Source organism: Macaca thibetana, chromosome 7 (genome assembly GCF_024542745.1).
Source record: "Macaca thibetana thibetana isolate TM-01 chromosome 7, ASM2454274v1, whole genome shotgun sequence".
Classification (NCBI taxonomy): Eukaryota; Metazoa; Chordata; class Mammalia; order Primates; family Cercopithecidae; genus Macaca; species Macaca thibetana.
The window spans coordinates 158,779,795-158,798,125 of NC_065584.1; the positions used below are offsets into that span (position 1 = coordinate 158,779,795).

Consider the following 18,331-nt stretch of genomic DNA (forward strand, 5'->3'; position numbering starts at 1 on the left):
TTTTTTTTTTCCCCAGACAGGGTCTTACTCTGTCTCCAAGGCTGGAATGAAGTGGTACAATCACAACTCACTGTACCCTCGACCTCTTGGGCCCACGCGATCCTTCCACCTCAGCCGCGCAAGTAGCTGGCACCACAGGCATGCACCACCATGCCTGGCTAATTTTTAAATTTTTTGTGGAAATTGGATCTCCCTATGTTGCCCAGCCTGGTCTCAAACTCCTGGGCTCAAGTGATTCTACCACACTGCTAGCATTACAGGCGTGAGCCACTGCACTCAGCCATGTACTCTTGTATCTGTTAACCTGTTAGCCAACCCTTGGCTACCCCCTCCCCCTTACCCTTCCTCAACTCTAGCAAACACTATTCTAAGCGAATAGATCTTAAATGTTCTTACCACAAAAATAATAATAATAAGAATATGTGAGGTGATTAAAATGTTAATGAACTTGATTTAATCATTTCACAATGTATGCATATATCACATTGAACACTGGAAATATACACAATTTTTATTTGTCAATTATACTTTAATAAAGATGAGGGAATAATTGAATATAATGTTAAAACAAAAAACAATTGCAAAACCTAAAGAAAATTAATAATCCAGTTCAAATCAGCCTTTTACAGATGAGGTCACTGAAGTGCAGAGAGGTGAACTGACTTGTCTGATGTTACACAGCAAGTCACTGGCAGAGCTTGACCTGAAACCCAAAGTCAAGCGTTTTCTATTACCTCCAGGTCCTTCAGTCCAGCCCTCTCGGGGCTCTGCCTTGGGAATTTGTATTGGTGACAAAGGGAATAGAGAAGAACATGCATAGAGCTCTCCATTTAGATTGACATATTCACATTGCGCCAGGGCATCGGCAAGAAACAGTGCAAGCTCCAAGAGTGCTCGCCCCGACCCTTTTCCCCCTCCCCATCCTCTGTCATAACCAACTTCAGCTAAAAGGTCTGAGAAGGTAAGGGAATCTTAGATGACTCTCACTAGGGTGTAAATGACTCCCACCATGATTTTTATTTTATCAAGACATAACTCTAAAAACAGTTTGATGGATAGGCTGCCAGGCAGTAGGATGAAGACAGATGGGGAAACTGCCTACTTTAGGTCAAAGGAGTTTGAGAACAGCCTGGCCAACATGGTGAAGCTCTATCTCTACGAAAAGTACAAAAATTAGCCGGGTGTGATGGCATGTGCCTGTAATCCCAAGCTACTCCAGAGTCTGAGGGGGGAGGATCGCTTGAACCGGAGAGGTGGAGGTTGCAATGAGTCGAGATTGAACCACTGCAAACCAGCCTGGGCAACAGAGAGAGACTCCATCTCAAAAAAAAAAAAAAAAAAAACAAGTCAGACCAACCCATGGGGAGGCAGAGGGTGAGTGAGGGTGGGTGTGGCTGGGCTTATGGTGCTGCACTTATAGAGTCAGCTTGGAAACAGAGCTGTGTGTGTGGAAGTTAAAAGATAGGCTTTGGAGGGACCTGGCTTTAAATCCCAGCTTTGCTGTGTGACCTTGGACAACCTGCTTACCCTTTGTGCTCTCATATGCAAATGGGGGTGATAATGCATACTTCACAAATTGTGAGGATTGCATGAGATAACATAGAAAGTACTAAATTTAGCAGATTGGCAACACACTAAAAAATGACTCTATACACCCAACACCCTAGACCAGAAGGCATTGTGCTGACTCCCAGAATGCACTAGAAAGCACTGCCTGCTTCTTCCCTTCCTGCCCTTCCTCGCCTCTCCTCTGTTCTCCTCTCCTCTGTTCTCTCCCTTTTTCTCTCCTCCCCTGCCCACCCTATCCCTCTTCCCTTCCCCTTCCTCTCTCACTCTCCTCTCCCCTGATTCCAGCCCATTTAGTATCTAGGTGACTCTATCCCAAGCTGCTTCTCCTGGTGCCTTTGTCCCCATCTCTCCAAGCCACCTTGATTGTCTCCTCTACCTGACAGGGTCACCCTGCTGGCTGCAGGCTGGAGGGATTTATAGCAATCCCCTCCCTCCTTGCCTGCACAGGGCTACCAGACAGCCGGCAGATATGTGGGTTGGACACAGTGGGGCCCTGGGAGAGGCAAATAAATACATCAAGTTCCCAGCTGGGTCTGGAGATAAGGACGCAGGAAGATGGGGCTGCAGGATTCACAGCTGCTGCCCTGCACGGGGTCACTCTTCATAGCCTGATTCCTCTGGCTTCCCCGGGAAAGTCTATTTGGGGCACTTTGAAGAGGACACAGAAGAGGACGGCACCTGAGCAATCTTTTCCTGGGATGCGCTGCACTGAGGCGCCCTTCCTCAGCTTGGATTTGGTAGGGATAGGCCTGAGGAGTGAGAATGTGACAGACCCAACCCCTGAGGCAGACAGGAGGGACATTGAGCCCCACAGCACAGGAGGGGAAACTGAGGCCCAGAAGGGAGACAGATTTCCAAAGTCTCACAGGAAGTCAGTGAAGAGTAGATACAGTCCCCTAACCCCTGATCTACTGCTCTAGACCCCCTTACACTGAATTGTGCCTGGCTTCCCCCAGACGTAGCCATTTGAACTGGCTTTGCCTGGGTACGCCAGGATCCACCTCCAGGAGTGTTCTCCTCCCTCCAGATCTCTGCCCCAGCCAGCTGCCTGATGAGATGCCCTCTCTATGGGGCCTGATTTGGGGTCAGCATCCTATTATAGATAACTCAAGGGTGCAACCTCAGTCTCTCCCACATGTGGATGGGATTCTGTTCTAGTACCCGTGGACAATGGAGTGGGGGAACAGGGGACTAACCAGGAGACCTGAAGTGGGGGGGGGCCTGTCCCATCCACCCCAGAGACAGTTGCCCTTGCCACTGTTGAGGCCACAACTGCCCAAGAGCTTCAAGGTCCTCCTAATCAGCAAGCTCACCCACAGCCACCAGGCTTGGCACACCCTTAACCCAGACTGCCCAGGTAGGCTGGGGACATTTCCCATCCCCACCTGCTCTGTGACCGCTCTTTCGGCCTCTGTCTCCCTCCCAGTAAAGTGAAAGGGATGGGGACCTCTGGGCCCAAACTCTGATGCTGGGTGACTCTGTAATCCTTCAAGGTTGTCATTGCATCTCCCTAAGGTGGGTGCAGACTTCACAGCGTCTTTCCAGGCTACTAGAGCTGATTGCCTACAGGCCCAGAGAGGGGGAAGTGCTTGGGAATCCCATCCCCAAGGGGCAGCCCTTGGCCAATGTCTGACTGCTGTGCATCTGTGGAAGTGAGCTTCTCTGCCTCTCACTGGGACAAACAGGATTCATTTTCACTCTGGAGCTTCCTGGGATCAGTCCAAGGCTGAGACTGTGCCTGAAATCACACCTTTGCTTAGCTTCTTCCTCTTCCTTTCCTACTTCCCCTTCTCTCTTCTGGTTGTTTTTTGCTTTTGCTTGGGCAGTTTTTTAAACAACCACCTGCACACAAAACATTGTCTCAGCTCTGCTTCTGGGAAGCCACTTCCAAGAGCAAATGAAAACAGTCTATTGATAGCAAGAGACTGAAGGTCTCCGAGGGAAAAGTCAGTTTTATTTCAGCCCACTGAGTGCCCTCCCTGTGCTGTTCTGGGCTTTGATGGGGACAGTGGAGGGGAAGGCCTTGGGCAGCCCCCACACCCCAGGAGCTTTGAGTCTGGGGGATGGAGGGGGAGGAGGAGACTCTGGGCCCCGCCCTCGCGCAGTCTGCAGGAGACCACAGGAGGTGCGGGGCGGGTTGGGGTTGGGAACAGTTCTCTGAATGTGTGTTTATTGTGGCCCTTCTATGTCCTGTGGTGTCCCCAGGGAATGGAGGACTGAGGGTTGCAGAGCAGGGAGGGGTGGCAGCCTTGCTCTTCCCCGGTTGATGTGCCAGGCTCTGAAATATTCAGTGATCAGATTTTAACCTCAAATAACAGCGCCCCAACCGCCCCTGAATCCTGCTATGGAAGGAACCTTTGGTAAGTGTTTTGAAGCAGGAAGACTCCCTCTGCCCACAGAGCAGTGCACAGCGGTTTGGGGGAGGGGCTAGCTCCTGGGGCCCAAGTGGGCCTCAAGAGATGAGGTGGGTTGCAGTGTGATGGGAGGGGAAACACAGAAACTGCCAAGGGCCATGAGGAAGAGGGGAAACCACAGCCCCCAGACACCCAAGGAGGGTGTCTTCCTGCAGAAAGCCCTATCAGATGGCAGCCTGCGGCCCAGAAGCCCCAACTCAACCTGGAAACTGGCTTCTTCTCAGGCCACAGCACCCCAAGGGCCTCAAGACACGTCTAGCCCATTCCCCTACCATTACATGGGTGGAAACCTAGAAGGAGAGAGGGCAAGAGTCGCTTAAGACCACTTAGAGAGTTTGTGAAGCTGGAGTGAGGTTTCAGGTTGTGGAGCTCCAAGCCCAGTGTGGTCTGCCCTGCTTTGCACTGCCCCACGTTTTTCCTAAGACCAAGGTAGAATTCTTCCTCCCGTTTTCCACCTCGACAGTAAAAGTGCCTCTCTTCTCTGCCATGGGACTGGGAGACATGTTCAGGATGTGAAGTCATACAGGGACATCTTTGAGTTCATAAACATCTCCTGTTCATAAATATCCGACTAAAGACTGAAGCTTCCACTGCTCCAAAAATAGCTTTGGATCCCAGCACAGGCATTTCCAAGAACAGATTTTTATCCTTTCAAGAATTCCGTGAAAGAGCCGGGTGAAATGTGTGCCTCTAGGCACAGCTACTTGGGAGGATGAGGCAGGAGGATCACTTGAGCCCAGGATTTGAGGCCAGCTGGACAACACAGTTTGATCCTCAACCCAAATAAAGAAAGAAATAAATAGTAAATATAAAAATAATCAATCCAAGAATTCTGTGAAAGCAAGGAATCCTCTGGTTTGTATGCCTACCAGAGTTTCCTGAACCTGGTCACACACACTGCCCTGACCCTGTGATCTCAGACTGTGGATATAGATTGGTCTAAACTCCAGATAAGGAAGTATCTAGTATGGTCCATTATAATCCTGGTCATTCTCATTTCAATTCATTTTAATACAATATTAGGCTACTCTGAACATGTAATTCCCCAATCCTTCTATTTAAAAGGGACTTCTTGCTTGTAGTGAGCCTTGGGATTGACTGCTCCATAGCCATATCAGGGCTAGATGATTGTTCTGAACCAATCAATTTCAACCCCTTCACCAGTGACTGGTTCAGAGATAAATAGTCCTATGCCAATAGGTGTCAAAAGCCAAGGGAGAGGCTGTGGCTTCAAAAAAGAGAAACCTGTCTTTCTAACCCACTAGTCTGTTAACATTACGTTTGTGACTGGGCACAGTGGCTTACACCTGTAATTTTCAGCACTTTGGGAGGCTGAGGTGGAAGGATCACTTGAGATCAAGAGTTTGAGACTAGCCTGGCCAACATGGCGAAACCCCGTCTCTACTAAAAATACAAAAACTAGCCAGGTGTGGTGGCATGCACCTGTAATCCAAGTGACTCGGGAGGCTGAGGCAGGAGAATAACTTGAACCCAGGAGGTGAAGGTGAGCCAAAATTGTGCCACCGCACTTCAGCCTGGGTAACAAGAGTAAGACTCCATCTGAAAAAAAAAAAAAAAAAAAAAAAAAAAAAAAACACAATAGGTATGTTTCCTTGGTGGCTCCGGAAGCCCTCCAGTGACACCAAGGCACCAAGGGACCCAGTCCTTGGGCTGGAAGCCCTATTAAGGGTGGCAGAGGGGAGAGATGAAAGAACTTGTGACTGCTGATGTCATTGAGTCGCTGAATCAACAGCTGGGAAGCCAGCCTTTCTTCCTGCTTTGTGAGATGATATACTTAATACTTTCCATCCTTGGAGGTGGGTATCTTGTTATTTGCCGATGGAAATATTACACATCATCTCCAGCCCCCACTCCCCTGCCTCACCCAGCCCTACCTTTACCAGGGCAAGTCCTGCCACAGAGGAGCTGGCTGCCTCAGAACATCTCTTGTGGAAAACAGTCCTGCCTGAACTGGGGTGGGACTGCCAAGCATTTTGCACCCCGCCCCCCTTACTTGTTTTTTGGGGTTTTTATGGTTTTTTGTTTGTTTGTTTGTTTGTTTGAGACAGGGTCTCACTCTGTTGCCCAGACTGGAGTGCAGTGGTGTGATCATGGCTCATGGCTGCCTCAACCTCCTGGGCTCAAGCAATCCTCTGGTCTCAGTCTCTCTCCAGAGTAGCTGGGACCACAGGTGTGTGCCACCATGCCCAACTAATTAAAAAAAATGTAGAGATGAGGTCTCACTCTGTTGCCCAAGCTGGTCTTAAACTCCTGGGCTCAAATACTCCTCCTACCTTGGCATCCCAAAGTGCTGGGATTACAGGCATGAGCCATCTTGCTAGGCCAGGTTCCCCCTTGAATGTAGGAGTATTGCCTCTTCCAGGCAGGAGTTCCTCTTATTCAGTGAGACAAGCACAGACCCAGATAATTACATGAGCTGCCACTGGAAGAGCTGTTGTTAATTTGGATGGCAATAAAAGGCCTTGCCAGTACGTTAAGCTAATTTCATGAAAATGCTGGGAGGAGGGTCATGGGCTGGATCCCAGATTACTAATAATGTCGAGCTTCATTAGAACCATTCAGAAAATTCCTCTCAGTTGCCTCCAGCAAACTGCCACGGGTTGCTACTTTCCTCTGAAATCAACAGTCTTCTCATAGGCAAATGTGGATTTTTTTTCCCCCTAGAAAATAATTAAAAGTCACAAAGTCCAATAAATGCTTAAACAGAATATAGTTTTAATTAAAAACCTTTCAGCAAGTCTGCAGTTGCAGATCTCTCTTCGCAAACAGGCATGCTGGTGGCAGCCACAAGCCCAGTCTAAGTATCTGAAACTAGAAACCTTTACAAATCATAATAGTAAATTTGGTTGCTACATATACCCATGGTGTGTGTGTGTGCAAAGGGGGTGGTGGTGGTGAAGAGAGAGGTCTGGGGGCAGAGCCAAGGTCCTCCCCTATGGGGGAGGCAGGACACAAGCCTGTAGGGGTGTGTGCAGCAGAACATTTTATCAAACCTGTGTCCAACTCTGCAAGGCAATAATAATGGCTAATTCAGCTATTGTATTTAAAAAGTGGCCAAGTACTGAGCACTAAGTGCCAGGTACTAAGTGCTTTGCATACATTGATTCATTTAATCCTCAAGGTGACCCAAAAGCGTAGGTATTCTTTTGTTGTTGTTGTTGTTGTTGTTGTTTTTAAAGATAGAGTCTCACTCTGTCACCCAGGCTGGAATGCAGTGGCACGATCTCGGCTCACTGCAATCTTTGCCTCCCAGGTTCAAGTGATTCTCCTGCCTCAGCCTCCTGAGTAGCTGGGATTACAGGCACGCACCACCACACCCGGCTAATTTTTGTGATTTTAGTAGAGACGGGGTTTCACCATGTTGGTCAGGCTGGTCTCAAACTCCTGACCTCGTGATCCGCCCGCCTTGGCCTCCCAAAGTGCTGGGATTACAGGCGTGAGCCACCACGCCTGGCCAGTACTCTTATTTATGCCTTTTTTTCTTGAGGCACAGAGAGGTTAAATAACTTGGCTAAGGACACACAGTCAGTACATAATGGAGTCTGATGCTAGAACCTGCCCTCCTGACGACTACATAGAGCCTGTACAAGGAAAGGCCGGAGGGGGAAGTATAAACTGGGCCTGGCTTCCCTGAGGAGTGATCTTTCGACTGGAAATTAGAAAAGGAAAGCAGCTTCTTGGAGGTGAGGGACTGGAGAGAACGTGTGTGTGTGTGTGTGTGTGTGTGTGTGTGTGTGTGTGTGTGTGTGTGTGTGTGTGTGCGCGCGCGCGCAGAAGCTGAAAGATGGAAAACAGTGAGTGTTCAGGGGCTTCTGGCTGGAGGGCAGCCGTGGGGAAGGTCTCCGCAGCCTTAACCGGCTGCTATGGTGGGGATGTTTGATGCCCATCTGGGCCCCGGCTTTCTTATTCTCAGAGGCCCTTCCCACATCTTTAGGCAAGTCCATTAAATCCTCTGCGTGCCACATTAAAATACAAGGGCATATATACAACTCTGAGTGCAGTTGCAACAGAATCGTTTACACAATATTGCATGTCCTAAACATTCAAACATCGATTTCTTCCAATTTTGCAGTTTCCTTTTGCCCCTCTTAGCGCCAATAGATTTTTTTTCAGATATCAGATATTTTAATAGGCCCCTGAGAGAGTCATAAGACTCAGAGAGAAGGGAGAATGGGAGAGGTGTATAAGAAGCTTTCGTGCCAGGGACGACTATCGTTCAAGAATTAGGAGACGCCCTGGGCACTGGAAACACTACGCAGAGCGAAGTAGGGACCGCGCCTGTGTTGTGTAGGGGACAACAGAGGTTGCTGATACCTGGGACATAGACTGGGTGGGCACGGGAAGTAAAGCCTCGGGACTTTAGTTAAGCGCGCCCCACTGGAGTATCGCGCCGCAGGACTGCAGAGCCGCGGGCAGCGCTCGCCTTGGTGCAGGGTTCCAGCCACATCTTCCTCGCCCAGTCGGCACCCTCCGCCATTGATCCGCCTCTGCGCCCGGCAAGCGGTGTCCAGCAGGGGGCGCGCGCGGAGCAGGCTTGGGCCCCAGGAACAGCGCGCGGAGCAGGCTTGGGCCCCAGGAACAGCGCGCGGACGGAGTCGCTGCAGCAAGTCCCCAGATCCAATGGGTTTCAGTCTTCCCCACCATCCCGACGCTCCGGATTCACAACGTTGAAGTTAAGGGTCGATCCGCAAAAAGTGGCCGGGGGCTCCAGCTCTCCATTCCTGGGTCTATCTGGGGTCGGCCCCAGCCTGGTTAGAAGCCTTAGTCTGGATTCGGCAGATTCTGAATCTGGGACCCTCTGCGCTCCCGGCTTGGAACCTTGACAACCTCCCCTCCCCCACCCCTACTTCCACACACCTGATTAGTTGACTGTTTCTTTAACGATCAAAGACGTGGGCGGCGGCGGGGTGAGGTCTTGGTTCCCTGCTACCCAGCCCTCCCGTAACTGTGTCTTTATTAACGTTATAAACATTAGACCGGCTTCTGAGCACCGGGCGGCGCCGGACGAGGTGCGCGCAATCTTCTAGCTGAGCTCGGAGGCAGATCCAGAAGTCGCGGCTCCCACCCAAGGCCTCGGCGGACTCTGCCTGGGGCGACTCGGGCTCCAGCCCTGCCCGGGCGGGCACTGGGCTCTCCAGGCTCAAAGGCAGGGGTAAGGGGCGTCTTTCCCCCAGGGCAGCCTAGGGGACAAAAGCATTTGCTGTAGAGTGAGCTAGAGCCTCCGGGGACCGCGGGAGTCAGCTCCAGCGCAGGGGTAGTCACTGCGTCTTTAACCACCCAAGGTCTCCCTGCCGAACTCCTTGGCTTCTGCAACCCTGTCAAGACAGCAAGGAAAGGGGGTCTTCCCTGGTCCTCGGGCCCCGAGGTTTCCGGGTTGCTTATAGGACGGGTTCCTGCAGTCCGGGGAAGCTCCGGGCAAATAGCAAGCCCATTCTCCCTTCCACTACCCAGATTCTGCCTCCCTGCGGAAGGCAAAAAAGAAAGAAAGAAAACAGGTAAAAACCGGAGGAGGGCCCAAAGGCCTTGAGTCTCCCCGCCTGACGCCCCTCACTCAGTCGCGAAAAGTCCCCTGGACACGCCATCCGGGACCGGACTCAGCTCCAGCTGCTGGGCCCCTGCCTCCTAAGATCCTTCCCTGGCATAGGCTCCCAAGACCGCCCCCTCAAGGATCCCAAGACCGGACAACTGCCCAGGACGCAGCTCCCCGCCCCCACCCCCACCTTGTTCGGCAGACAAAGAAGGGTGTGCTGGTCCCGCTGTCTGCGTCCCTCCCCCGACCCCTCAAGGCCTAGAAACCTCAGGGACTCACTCCCAGGCTAGGGACCCAATCCTGGCTGCCCCACCACAGGGTCCCCGGCAGGGACGGGTCACAGTGCTCTCACCCCTCGACCTTTCTCGAAGACACCTTCCCTGAAAGGCGCCTTGCGCCCTCCCCATGGGTGGGCTGGGGGGATCCCAGGCCAGAGCAGGCTGTGTGAATTTCTGTGTTCTGAACTGGGGCTAAGCGAGATGCGATGGTCCCAGCCCGCTGGGCCGCCTGTAGCGACGGCAGCAGTAGGAGAGAGGGAGGGACGCTTGGAGCGTGAGCGCACCAGTCTGTTCATATTTAATTTACAAAGCAGCCTCGGAACCCCGGGCCGGGTGGTCTCTTTAGATGCTGCGCTCTTACCCTGTCTCTCTTCCCCACCCGCTCCCCTAGCTCATTAAGATGCTCAACACTCAAATCGGGGTATTGATCTCCACGGAAGCCCCAAACCCGCGCCATCGACCCACCACGAGAGACCCCCCATGGCCCGGGGTGATGGCTGTGGGACTTGGTGCGCCCGGAGAACTCAGTGGCTACAGAACGGGTGGGGATTCTGCGTGTCTCCTGGAGCCTGAACCCCTTTCCTGGTTCTGGCCAGTAGCTGTCTCCAGGGCTAACGTGGGCAGCGCACGGGGGGCGGAATCCGGGTTTTAGCCAAATGCCTCGACATCGCCGCGCCTCCGCCTCCTCGTCGCTGAAAGAAATGTCGGGGTTTCATCAGAGCTAAGGAGCGAGAGTCGGGAACAGCGAGTCTGCTGAAGCCGGCTGTTGTGTGAGGGTGTGAGACGGCGGGGCGGTGGGGGGCCACCGCAGCTTGGGGGATAGCGCGTGTGGGGTTGACCGAGTGTCTGCTTGAGAGGCTGGGAAGATATGGGGGGCAGGGATGGGAGAAATGCTTAGGCCTGAAGTCCCCAGCCCACCGTGCTCAAGAGTAGCGGATGTTTTGACACCATCCTTGTCTGTGCTACTGTCTGCTGCAGCTTCCGTGCCTCGTTCTCCTGGAGCAGGCAAGACCTGGAGTGAGGTGCTTGGGTGAGCTCGGGAGAGCTTCCCCCTGCTCCACCTGTCCCGCGGTGCGCTTAGGCCAACGAGCCGGGCAGTGGGCTTCAAGCGCTGGTTTAGCCACAAAAGACCAGATGTAAAGAGTTCCGGTTTAAGAGGTTGGGCAGGGCTACGGTGGGCTGGGGAGGGGGGCGTCCCTTCCCAGCACGCCCTGCAGGGCTGTGCGTTCTGGTCTCGGGTTAGACAAGCAGGCGGGGAGGAGGGGGGCTGGGGCGGCGGCGGCGGCGGCGGGGGGAGACTAGGGCTTATATCAGCCCAGATCCAGGCAAAAATGGTAGGGAGGGCGCGGCGCTCTGCTAACACTATCAATTATGCATCGTGTTGAACGTGGCTTCGGGGAGGAGGCGGCTAGCAGCGGGGGGTGCGAGAGGGAAGGGTCCGCGCGAGCTCTGCTGCGCGCAGCTCCGCGGGTCCGGCTCGAGGTCTGTCGGTGCCACCGCCTGCATTTGCAAAAAGAGTTTAAAGGCAAAGACACTCCTTCCCCCACCCGACTTCAGCCGCGCAGCTTTCCTTCCCCCAAATTCCTCAAAGATGGTTTGTCTCACGTGTTGCAGGGCGTAAAAGCGGCTTGCATTCAATTAGCAGTGAAGCTTGCGGGTGCTGGCGGGACAGGCGCGTGAGGGTGAGTTCGCGTGAATGTGTGTATGCGTGTGCGAGAGGAGAACGGTAAGTGTCCCGTGTGCAGGTGTGCCCGTGAAAATGCGTGTGAATGTAGCAGGGACTGAACACATTGATGCGATTATTACCTGACCATGGATGATTGTAACGTGTGAAGGTCGACTATGGGGAGGGTGTGAGGGACTGTGTGCGCGCGAATGTGTTTGAACGTTGAGGGGGGAGGTGGTGTGATGAGGGACAGTAACAACGTCAGCGGCTGTGTAAATGTGGGGGTACCTGGGTTATGGGGGGTGTAGTAGGCTGCGAAGAGCCCAGCCGGGACGGTGGGCGTAGGATGCCCCTTATGACCGACTTGGCCTTGGGGAGGGTCTCCGTGGCTTTAACAAAAGTAGACCAAGCAGGAGGCAGGAGAGGCTATGCGCGTCCCCGCCAGGCCCTGGAGCGCGCAAGGACTTTCTCCAACCTGCAGCCAGAGAGGTGGGGGGAACGGACGTAAAAGGAAAAACTGAAGTGGTACTTTGGGGCCACCGAGTCCCCAAACTTACCTGTCTCTGTCTTTGCCCCCGGCCCCCAGCCACAACACATGCGAGTATCTTCCTTGGGCTATGTTTCCTGCTCTGCCACACCGGGTCTGGAGAAGGGGTTTCAGCCCTAGGACATTTACTGAGAGTCGGCGAATATTGGGTAAGTAATGGGGGCCACCCCACAACCTTGACCCAGGTGAGGGTAGGTCCAGCCTAGAGCACCCCATGGGGTGCAGGGCTGGGGGGGGAGGTGCTGTCTGGGAGGAACTGAGAAGGGAGGGAAGGGACCCTCCCAGAAGAGCACAGGCAGAGTGAAGGAGCAGGTTCCCAAAGACAGGGTGTGGGAGGGGCTCTGCCAAACCTGACAGGCGCTCCAGAGGGGGCAGGGAGTCTGTGCAAGTTCGTTTGTGTGACCGGGCTTAAGGTTTTATGGGGAGGGGGACCTTAGGCACCGCAGAGCTGTGGAGAAAGGCGCAGAATCTTTCACCTTCTCCAGCTTCATTAGGTAGTGGCAGCCCCATGACCTGTTGGCTGAGGACGCCTCTGCCCAATGGGAGCCGCCTGGGGGACCTGAGAGGAAGCTCTAGTGACCACTTTCCCAACACACCTGGTCCAAACATGGGGGAAGGACCTCCTTCCCCATAAGGAAGGTTGGCAGAGCAACCTTCTTCTCCCCTCACAGGAGCTGCAGCCCCGGGCAGGTGACTTCGGCCTTAGATGCAGAAGGGCATGGGGATGGGCTTCCCCAGATCCCACATCTCAAGTCGTGCAGTGCAGGTCCTCCTATTGCTTCTCTGCTGGGTTTTTATCACAGTGGAGGGCTGTGTGCACACACGGGCGCATGCCTGTGTTCTTGTGGATGGGTCGGTTCGTGTGAGGACTTGTGTCCTTGTGTCTGTTAATTCTCACAATGGACAGGAAAGCGCTTTGTACCGTGGTGGAAAACGCTGTACAAATGCCGGTTCAGTTAAGAGAACAATGAGGTCTCCAGGGTCTATTGTATCCGTGTCTGGGTGCATATGTGTTTGTGAGTTTAGGAAATGTGTTGTGAGCCTCCTAATTGAGCATCAGGTCCTCTAAACGCCCGCAGAAGTTGGCGGTTTGATGATGAACCCCCGCGTCTGTTTGTATTGTTGTGCGCCTGAATGGGCGTGTGTGCGAGTGCTGTATGTGGGACAAAGGTTCCAGGGAGGACAGCCAGTCTCGGACAAAAATGTCCTTCCTGGGTAGGATGCATTTCACCGGGTTAAACTAAGGCTTAGAAACACAGAGAGGGGTCCGTGAGGAGCCCGCTGGAGATAGGCGAGCTGCGGAGCCTACGGAGGGGCCAGCTCCAGCGTGAAGGAAGGAGTAGGAAGGGAAAAAAGAGCGATGTACCGGGCCGCTGGAAAAGGAAATTAGGGCCCTGGGAAGGAGTATCCGTTGAACCTCGAGATTTTTATTGACCTTCACTTCTGGCCAAGAGAGGCTCCTGGCCATAGAGGAGGTTACCTGAGTCCTGGAACTTGTGCTAGACGGGTTTGCGGAGGCAGAGCTCGATAGGGGAGGTAAGCTAGGGTTCAGTGAGTCACCTTCTTTCCTCTTCCCCTGGCTTCCATCTGTAGGAGCCGTGATGTTCCCCCTTCGGGCCCTGTGGTTGGTCTGGGCGCTTCTAGGAGGGGCTGGAGCATGCCCTGAGCCGTGCGCCTGCGTGGACAAGTACGCTCACCAGTTCGCCGACTGCGCTTACAAAGAGTTGCGCGAGGTGCCAGAAGGACTGCCTGCCAATGTGACCACGCTTAGTCTGTCCGCGAACAAGATCACCGTGCTGCGGCGAGGGGCCTTCGCCGACGTCACACAGGTCACGTCGCTGTGGCTGGCGCACAATGAGGTGCGCACCGTGGAGCCAGGCGCACTGGCAGTGCTGAGTCAGCTCAAGAACCTCGACCTCAGCCACAACTTCATATCCAGCTTTCCGTGGAGCGACCTGCGCAACCTGAGCGCGCTGCAGCTGCTCAAAATGAACCATAACCGCCTGGGCTCTCTGCCCCGGGACGCACTGGGTGCGCTACCCGACCTGCGTTCCCTGCGCATCAACAACAACCGGCTGCGTACCCTGGCCCCCGGCACCTTCGACGCGCTCAGCGCGCTGTCACACCTGCAACTCTATCACAATCCCTTCCACTGCGGCTGTGGCCTTGTGTGGCTGCAGGCCTGGGCCGCGAGCACCCGGGTGTCCTTACCCGAGCCCGACTCCATTGCTTGTGCGTCGCCTCCCGCGCTGCAGGGGGTGCCGGTGTACCGCCTGCCCACCCTGCCCTGTGCACCGCCCAGCGTGCATCTGAGTGCCGAGCCACCGCTTGAGGCACCGAGCACCCCACTGCGCGCGGGACTGGCGTTCATGTTACACTGCATCGCCGACGGCCACCCCACACCCCGCCTGCAATGGCAACTTCAGATCCCCGGTGGCACCGTAGTCTTAGAGCCACCAGTTCTGAGCGGGGAGGACGATGGGGTTGGGACGGAGGAAGGAGAGGGAGAAGAAGGAGATGGGGACTTGCTGACGCAGACCCAAGCCCCAACGCCGATTCCCGCACCCTCTTGGCCCGCGCCCCCAGCCACACCGCGCTTCCTGGCCCTCGCAAACGGCTCCCTGTTGGTCCCCCTACTGAGTGCCAAGGAGGCGGGCGTCTACACTTGCCGTGCACATAATGAGCTGGGCACCAACTCTACGTCAGTACGTGTGGCGGTGGCAGCAACCGGGCCCCCAAAACACGCGCCTGGCGCCGGGGGAGAACCCGACGGGCAGGCCCCGACCTCTGAGCGCAAGTCCACAGGCAAGGGCCGGGGCAACAGCGTCCTGCCTTCCAAACCCGAGGGCAAAATCAAAGGCCAAGGCCTGGCCAAGGTCAGCATTCTCGGGGAGACTGAGACGGAGCCGGAGGAGGACATAGGTGAGGGAGAGGAGGCCGAAGACCAGATCCTCGCGGACCCAGCGGAGGAGCAGCGCTGTGGCAACGGGGATCCCTCTCGGTACGTTTCTAACCACGCGTTCAACCAGAGCGCAGAGCTCAAGCCGCACGTCTTCGAGCTGGGCGTCATCGCGCTGGATGTGGCGGAGCGCGAGGCGCGGGTGCAGCTGACGCCGCTGGCTGCGCGCTGGGGCCCTGGGCCCGGCGGGGCTGGCGGAGACAGGCGACCCGGGCGGCGACCCCTGCGCCTACTCTATCTGTGTCCAGCGGGGGGCGGGGCGGCAGTGCAGTGGTCCCGCGTAGAGGAAGGCGTCAATGCCTACTGGTTCCGAGGCCTGCGGCCGGGTACCAACTACTCCGTCTGCCTGGCGCTGGCGGGCGAAGCCTGCCACGTGCAAGTGGTGTTTTCCACCAAGAAGGAGCTCCCATCGCTGCTGGTCATCGTGGCAGTGAGCGTATTCCTCCTGGTGCTGGCCACAGTGCCCCTTCTGGGCGCCGCCTGCTGCCATCTGCTGGCTAAACACCCGGGCAAGCCCTACCGTCTGATCCTGCGGCCTCAGGCCCCTGACCCTATGGAGAAGCGCATCGCCGCGGACTTCGACCCGCGTGCTTCCTACCTCGAGTCCGAGAAAAGCTACCCGGCAGGCGGCGAGGCGGGCGGCGAGGAACCAGAGGACGCACAGGGGGAGGGCCTTGATGAAGACGCGGAGCCGGGAGACCCAAGTGGGGACCTGCAGAGAGAAGAGAGCCTGGCGGCCTGCTCACTGGTGGAGTCCCAGTCCAAGGCCAACCAAGAGGAGTTCGAGGCGGGCTCTGAGTACAGCGATCGACTGCCCCTGGGCGCCGAGGCGGTCAACATCGCCCAGGAGATTAATGGCAACTACAGGCAGACGGCAGGCTGAACCTCGGCCCGTCCGGCCCGCCCATTCCCGACCTCCACCTAGGGTGCCTGGGAGCAGTAGTCTAGGGCTGGCAGGACTTATGTCCCCCGTCCCCAACTTTCACCTACTCCTCCCCCTTACCACTTCGCAACCTTGACTACTAGGGACTTCCAGTAGGGAGTGGGCCGATTTCACCAGTCCCCGCTACCCACGGCTGCCATTCTCCCTGCGGGCTGAATCCCCTTACCCGCCAAGCACAGTGTTTCTCTTACCCCATGCAAGACTCCACCCGCAGACGATGGGCGATGTGTATGTTCCTCCATTCCCATCGCGATTATCTGCGAAATCCGCCCCGCAGCCCGCCCCACCATGGGCTCTGGAGCCAAAACGAGCGAAGACGTTGGAAACCTCACGGTAACGCCGGGCCAGTGGAGGGCTGTGGGGTCGCACTTCGACCCCTCCCCCTCCCCCTTCCTTTCTTTGTTTTTCCTTTTTTTTTTTTTTTAATTTGACGGAGTCTCGGTCTGTCCCCATGCTGGAGTGCAGTGGCGCGATCTCGGCTCACTGCAACCTCCCCCTCCCAGGTTCAAGCGATTCTCCTGTCTCAGCCTGCCGAGTAGCTGGGACTACAGGCGCGCGCCACCATGCCCAGATAATTTTTTCTATTTTTAGTAGCGATGGGGTTTCACCATGTTGGCCAGGATGGTCTGCATCTCTTGACCTCAGGTGATCCGTCCGCCTCGGCCTCTCAGCGTGCTGGGATTACAGGCCTGAGCCACTGCGCCCGGCCCCTCCTCCCTTTCAATCCCTACTCCCAGAAGCCGGGATCCGTGGCAACCCCTAATTTTTAGTTCCAAAGCCACCTCCCGGCAGGGAACCAAATCCTTCTGTCCTCCCACCCCCACCCCACTTCTGGCCTGTTGGAGTCCAGCCCGGTGCCTGGGGCGCCTTTCAGCTCCGCGCTCAGATTTTCCTGTTTTCGTTGTTTTCAAGACAGCGACATTTCGGGTCTGGTGCTAACATCCCCTTCCCAGCCTCTGAGAAAATCGGGTGTGTGTGTCGGGGGGTAGGGAGGGAATGCGTTTTCTGTTGTCTCTCTCCTAACTTAAAGCGCCGCAGGACCGCGCGCCTCTTGGCGGCTGAGCGCGTGGACTTGGTCCCGGGCCAATTTCGTTATCCGTGTGTTGGGCTTTCCGCAGGTCTGTGCGCCCAACAGCGCCGCTCCTGCGGATCCACCCCACCCAGACCCAGCTGGAAAGCGCCAGAGGCGGAGGAAGCTGACTGTGGCCTCCCAGGCCACGGCTCTCGGGAGGGCTCGCGCCCTAGTTCGCACAAAGCCTGCGCGTGACTGTGCGACTGTGCGGTGGGATCCGGATGGAGCCGAGCCCCTCTGTCCTCTCGTCTCGGTCCTCGCGTCGCCCCGCCCCACCCGCCCCTGCTTCGGCGGGAATCGTTGTTTGCCCGGCGTGTAGTCCCTGACAAGCGTGCCCTGTAGGAGAAAAGTCTGTGTCCTGTAAAGTGTGACCGTGTAGTGTAGGGGGGCGGGCGGGGGTGCAGATGGGCGGGGAGGGAGGGAAAGGGAGGGGCGCGGCGCGGCGACTGGGGGCGGGGTTCTTTTTTCCATTTTGAAAGAAAGCGTCGGGGTTGGGGTTGGGGGAGTTTCAGTCCTCGGGATCTGCGGTCTTCGCGAAGCGCAGCGCAAGCGCGGGCCTGGGACGGAGTAGCACCCGGAGCCCGTGCCCTTTTCTAAACGCGTCTGTATGCAAACAGTCAATAAAACAATCGATTTGAGCTGGGCTCGGTGATTTTTTGTCAGGGGACAGAGGGAGGAGGCCTGGGCGATGAAGGAGGAAACCGCGGAAGGAGGGAGCCCCCCTGCACCCTCCCCCCAGCCTCCCGTTGGTATCTTGAGTGATTTCGTGTTTATGTGACCATTCCGTGATTTTTTGCCAGGTGTTTGCACCCAACCCTTCTCTTGGTGTCTCAAACTCCAGGGTGGGGGTGACAAAAAACGAGGGCAGGCTGGAAGTGAGTAGGGGGGAGGTTGCCAGAAAGGAGGGCGGGTGTCTGTAGACCCTAAACACAGGTAGTCTGAGTGTGCGTCCACGTACGTTTGCACTCGAGAGTGTCCGGCACCCTCTTTCACTTGAGACTGTCGGTGTAGTGGGGTGTGGCTGTGTGTGGTGTCACACTGCCCAGTTTCTGTGTCTCCACATCAGCCTTTGAGTTCCCTGAGAAGCCGATGGGAAGAGAATGGGATTCATAGGGACAAGACTGCTGTGGCTTGCACAAGAGAAGTCACAAATAACACAAAGTACAGAGCGGGCAAACGATGTAAAGCAGGAAAAGGGGAGAACCTGGCCAGGCTAATTGCCCAGAGCAAGCGGGCACTTTTGGCCTGGGAGCCAAGTGTGTGTGTTGTGTGGGTGGGTGGGGAGCACTCAGTGAATGATGCATGGACAACCGTCAGGGTGTGCTAAGGGGG

The 18,331-nt window shown here is 55.6% G+C and overlaps 2 protein-coding genes across 2 annotated transcripts; both read left to right on the forward strand.

The window, feature by feature from the left end:
* The first annotated feature begins 10,452 nt into the window (after positions 1 to 10,452).
* ISLR2 (immunoglobulin superfamily containing leucine rich repeat 2) lies at positions 10,453 to 15,983 on the forward strand. Its single transcript, XM_050797740.1, has 4 exons — positions 10,453 to 10,588; positions 11,427 to 11,494; positions 12,065 to 12,174; positions 13,619 to 15,983. The coding sequence occupies exons 3-4, from the start codon at positions 12,096 to 12,098 to the stop codon at positions 15,865 to 15,867; spliced, it is 2,328 nt and encodes a 775-aa protein (XP_050653697.1). The 5' UTR covers positions 10,453 to 10,588; positions 11,427 to 11,494; positions 12,065 to 12,095; the 3' UTR covers positions 15,868 to 15,983.
* Positions 15,984 to 16,153: 170 nt separating this feature from the next.
* On the forward strand, positions 16,154 to 17,637 carry LOC126958959 (uncharacterized). The gene is made up of 2 exons (XM_050797759.1): positions 16,154 to 16,260; positions 17,046 to 17,637. The coding sequence occupies exons 1-2, from the start codon at positions 16,216 to 16,218 to the stop codon at positions 17,316 to 17,318; spliced, it is 318 nt and encodes a 105-aa protein (XP_050653716.1). The 5' UTR covers positions 16,154 to 16,215; the 3' UTR covers positions 17,319 to 17,637.
* Positions 17,638 to 18,331: the final 694 nt, after the last annotated feature.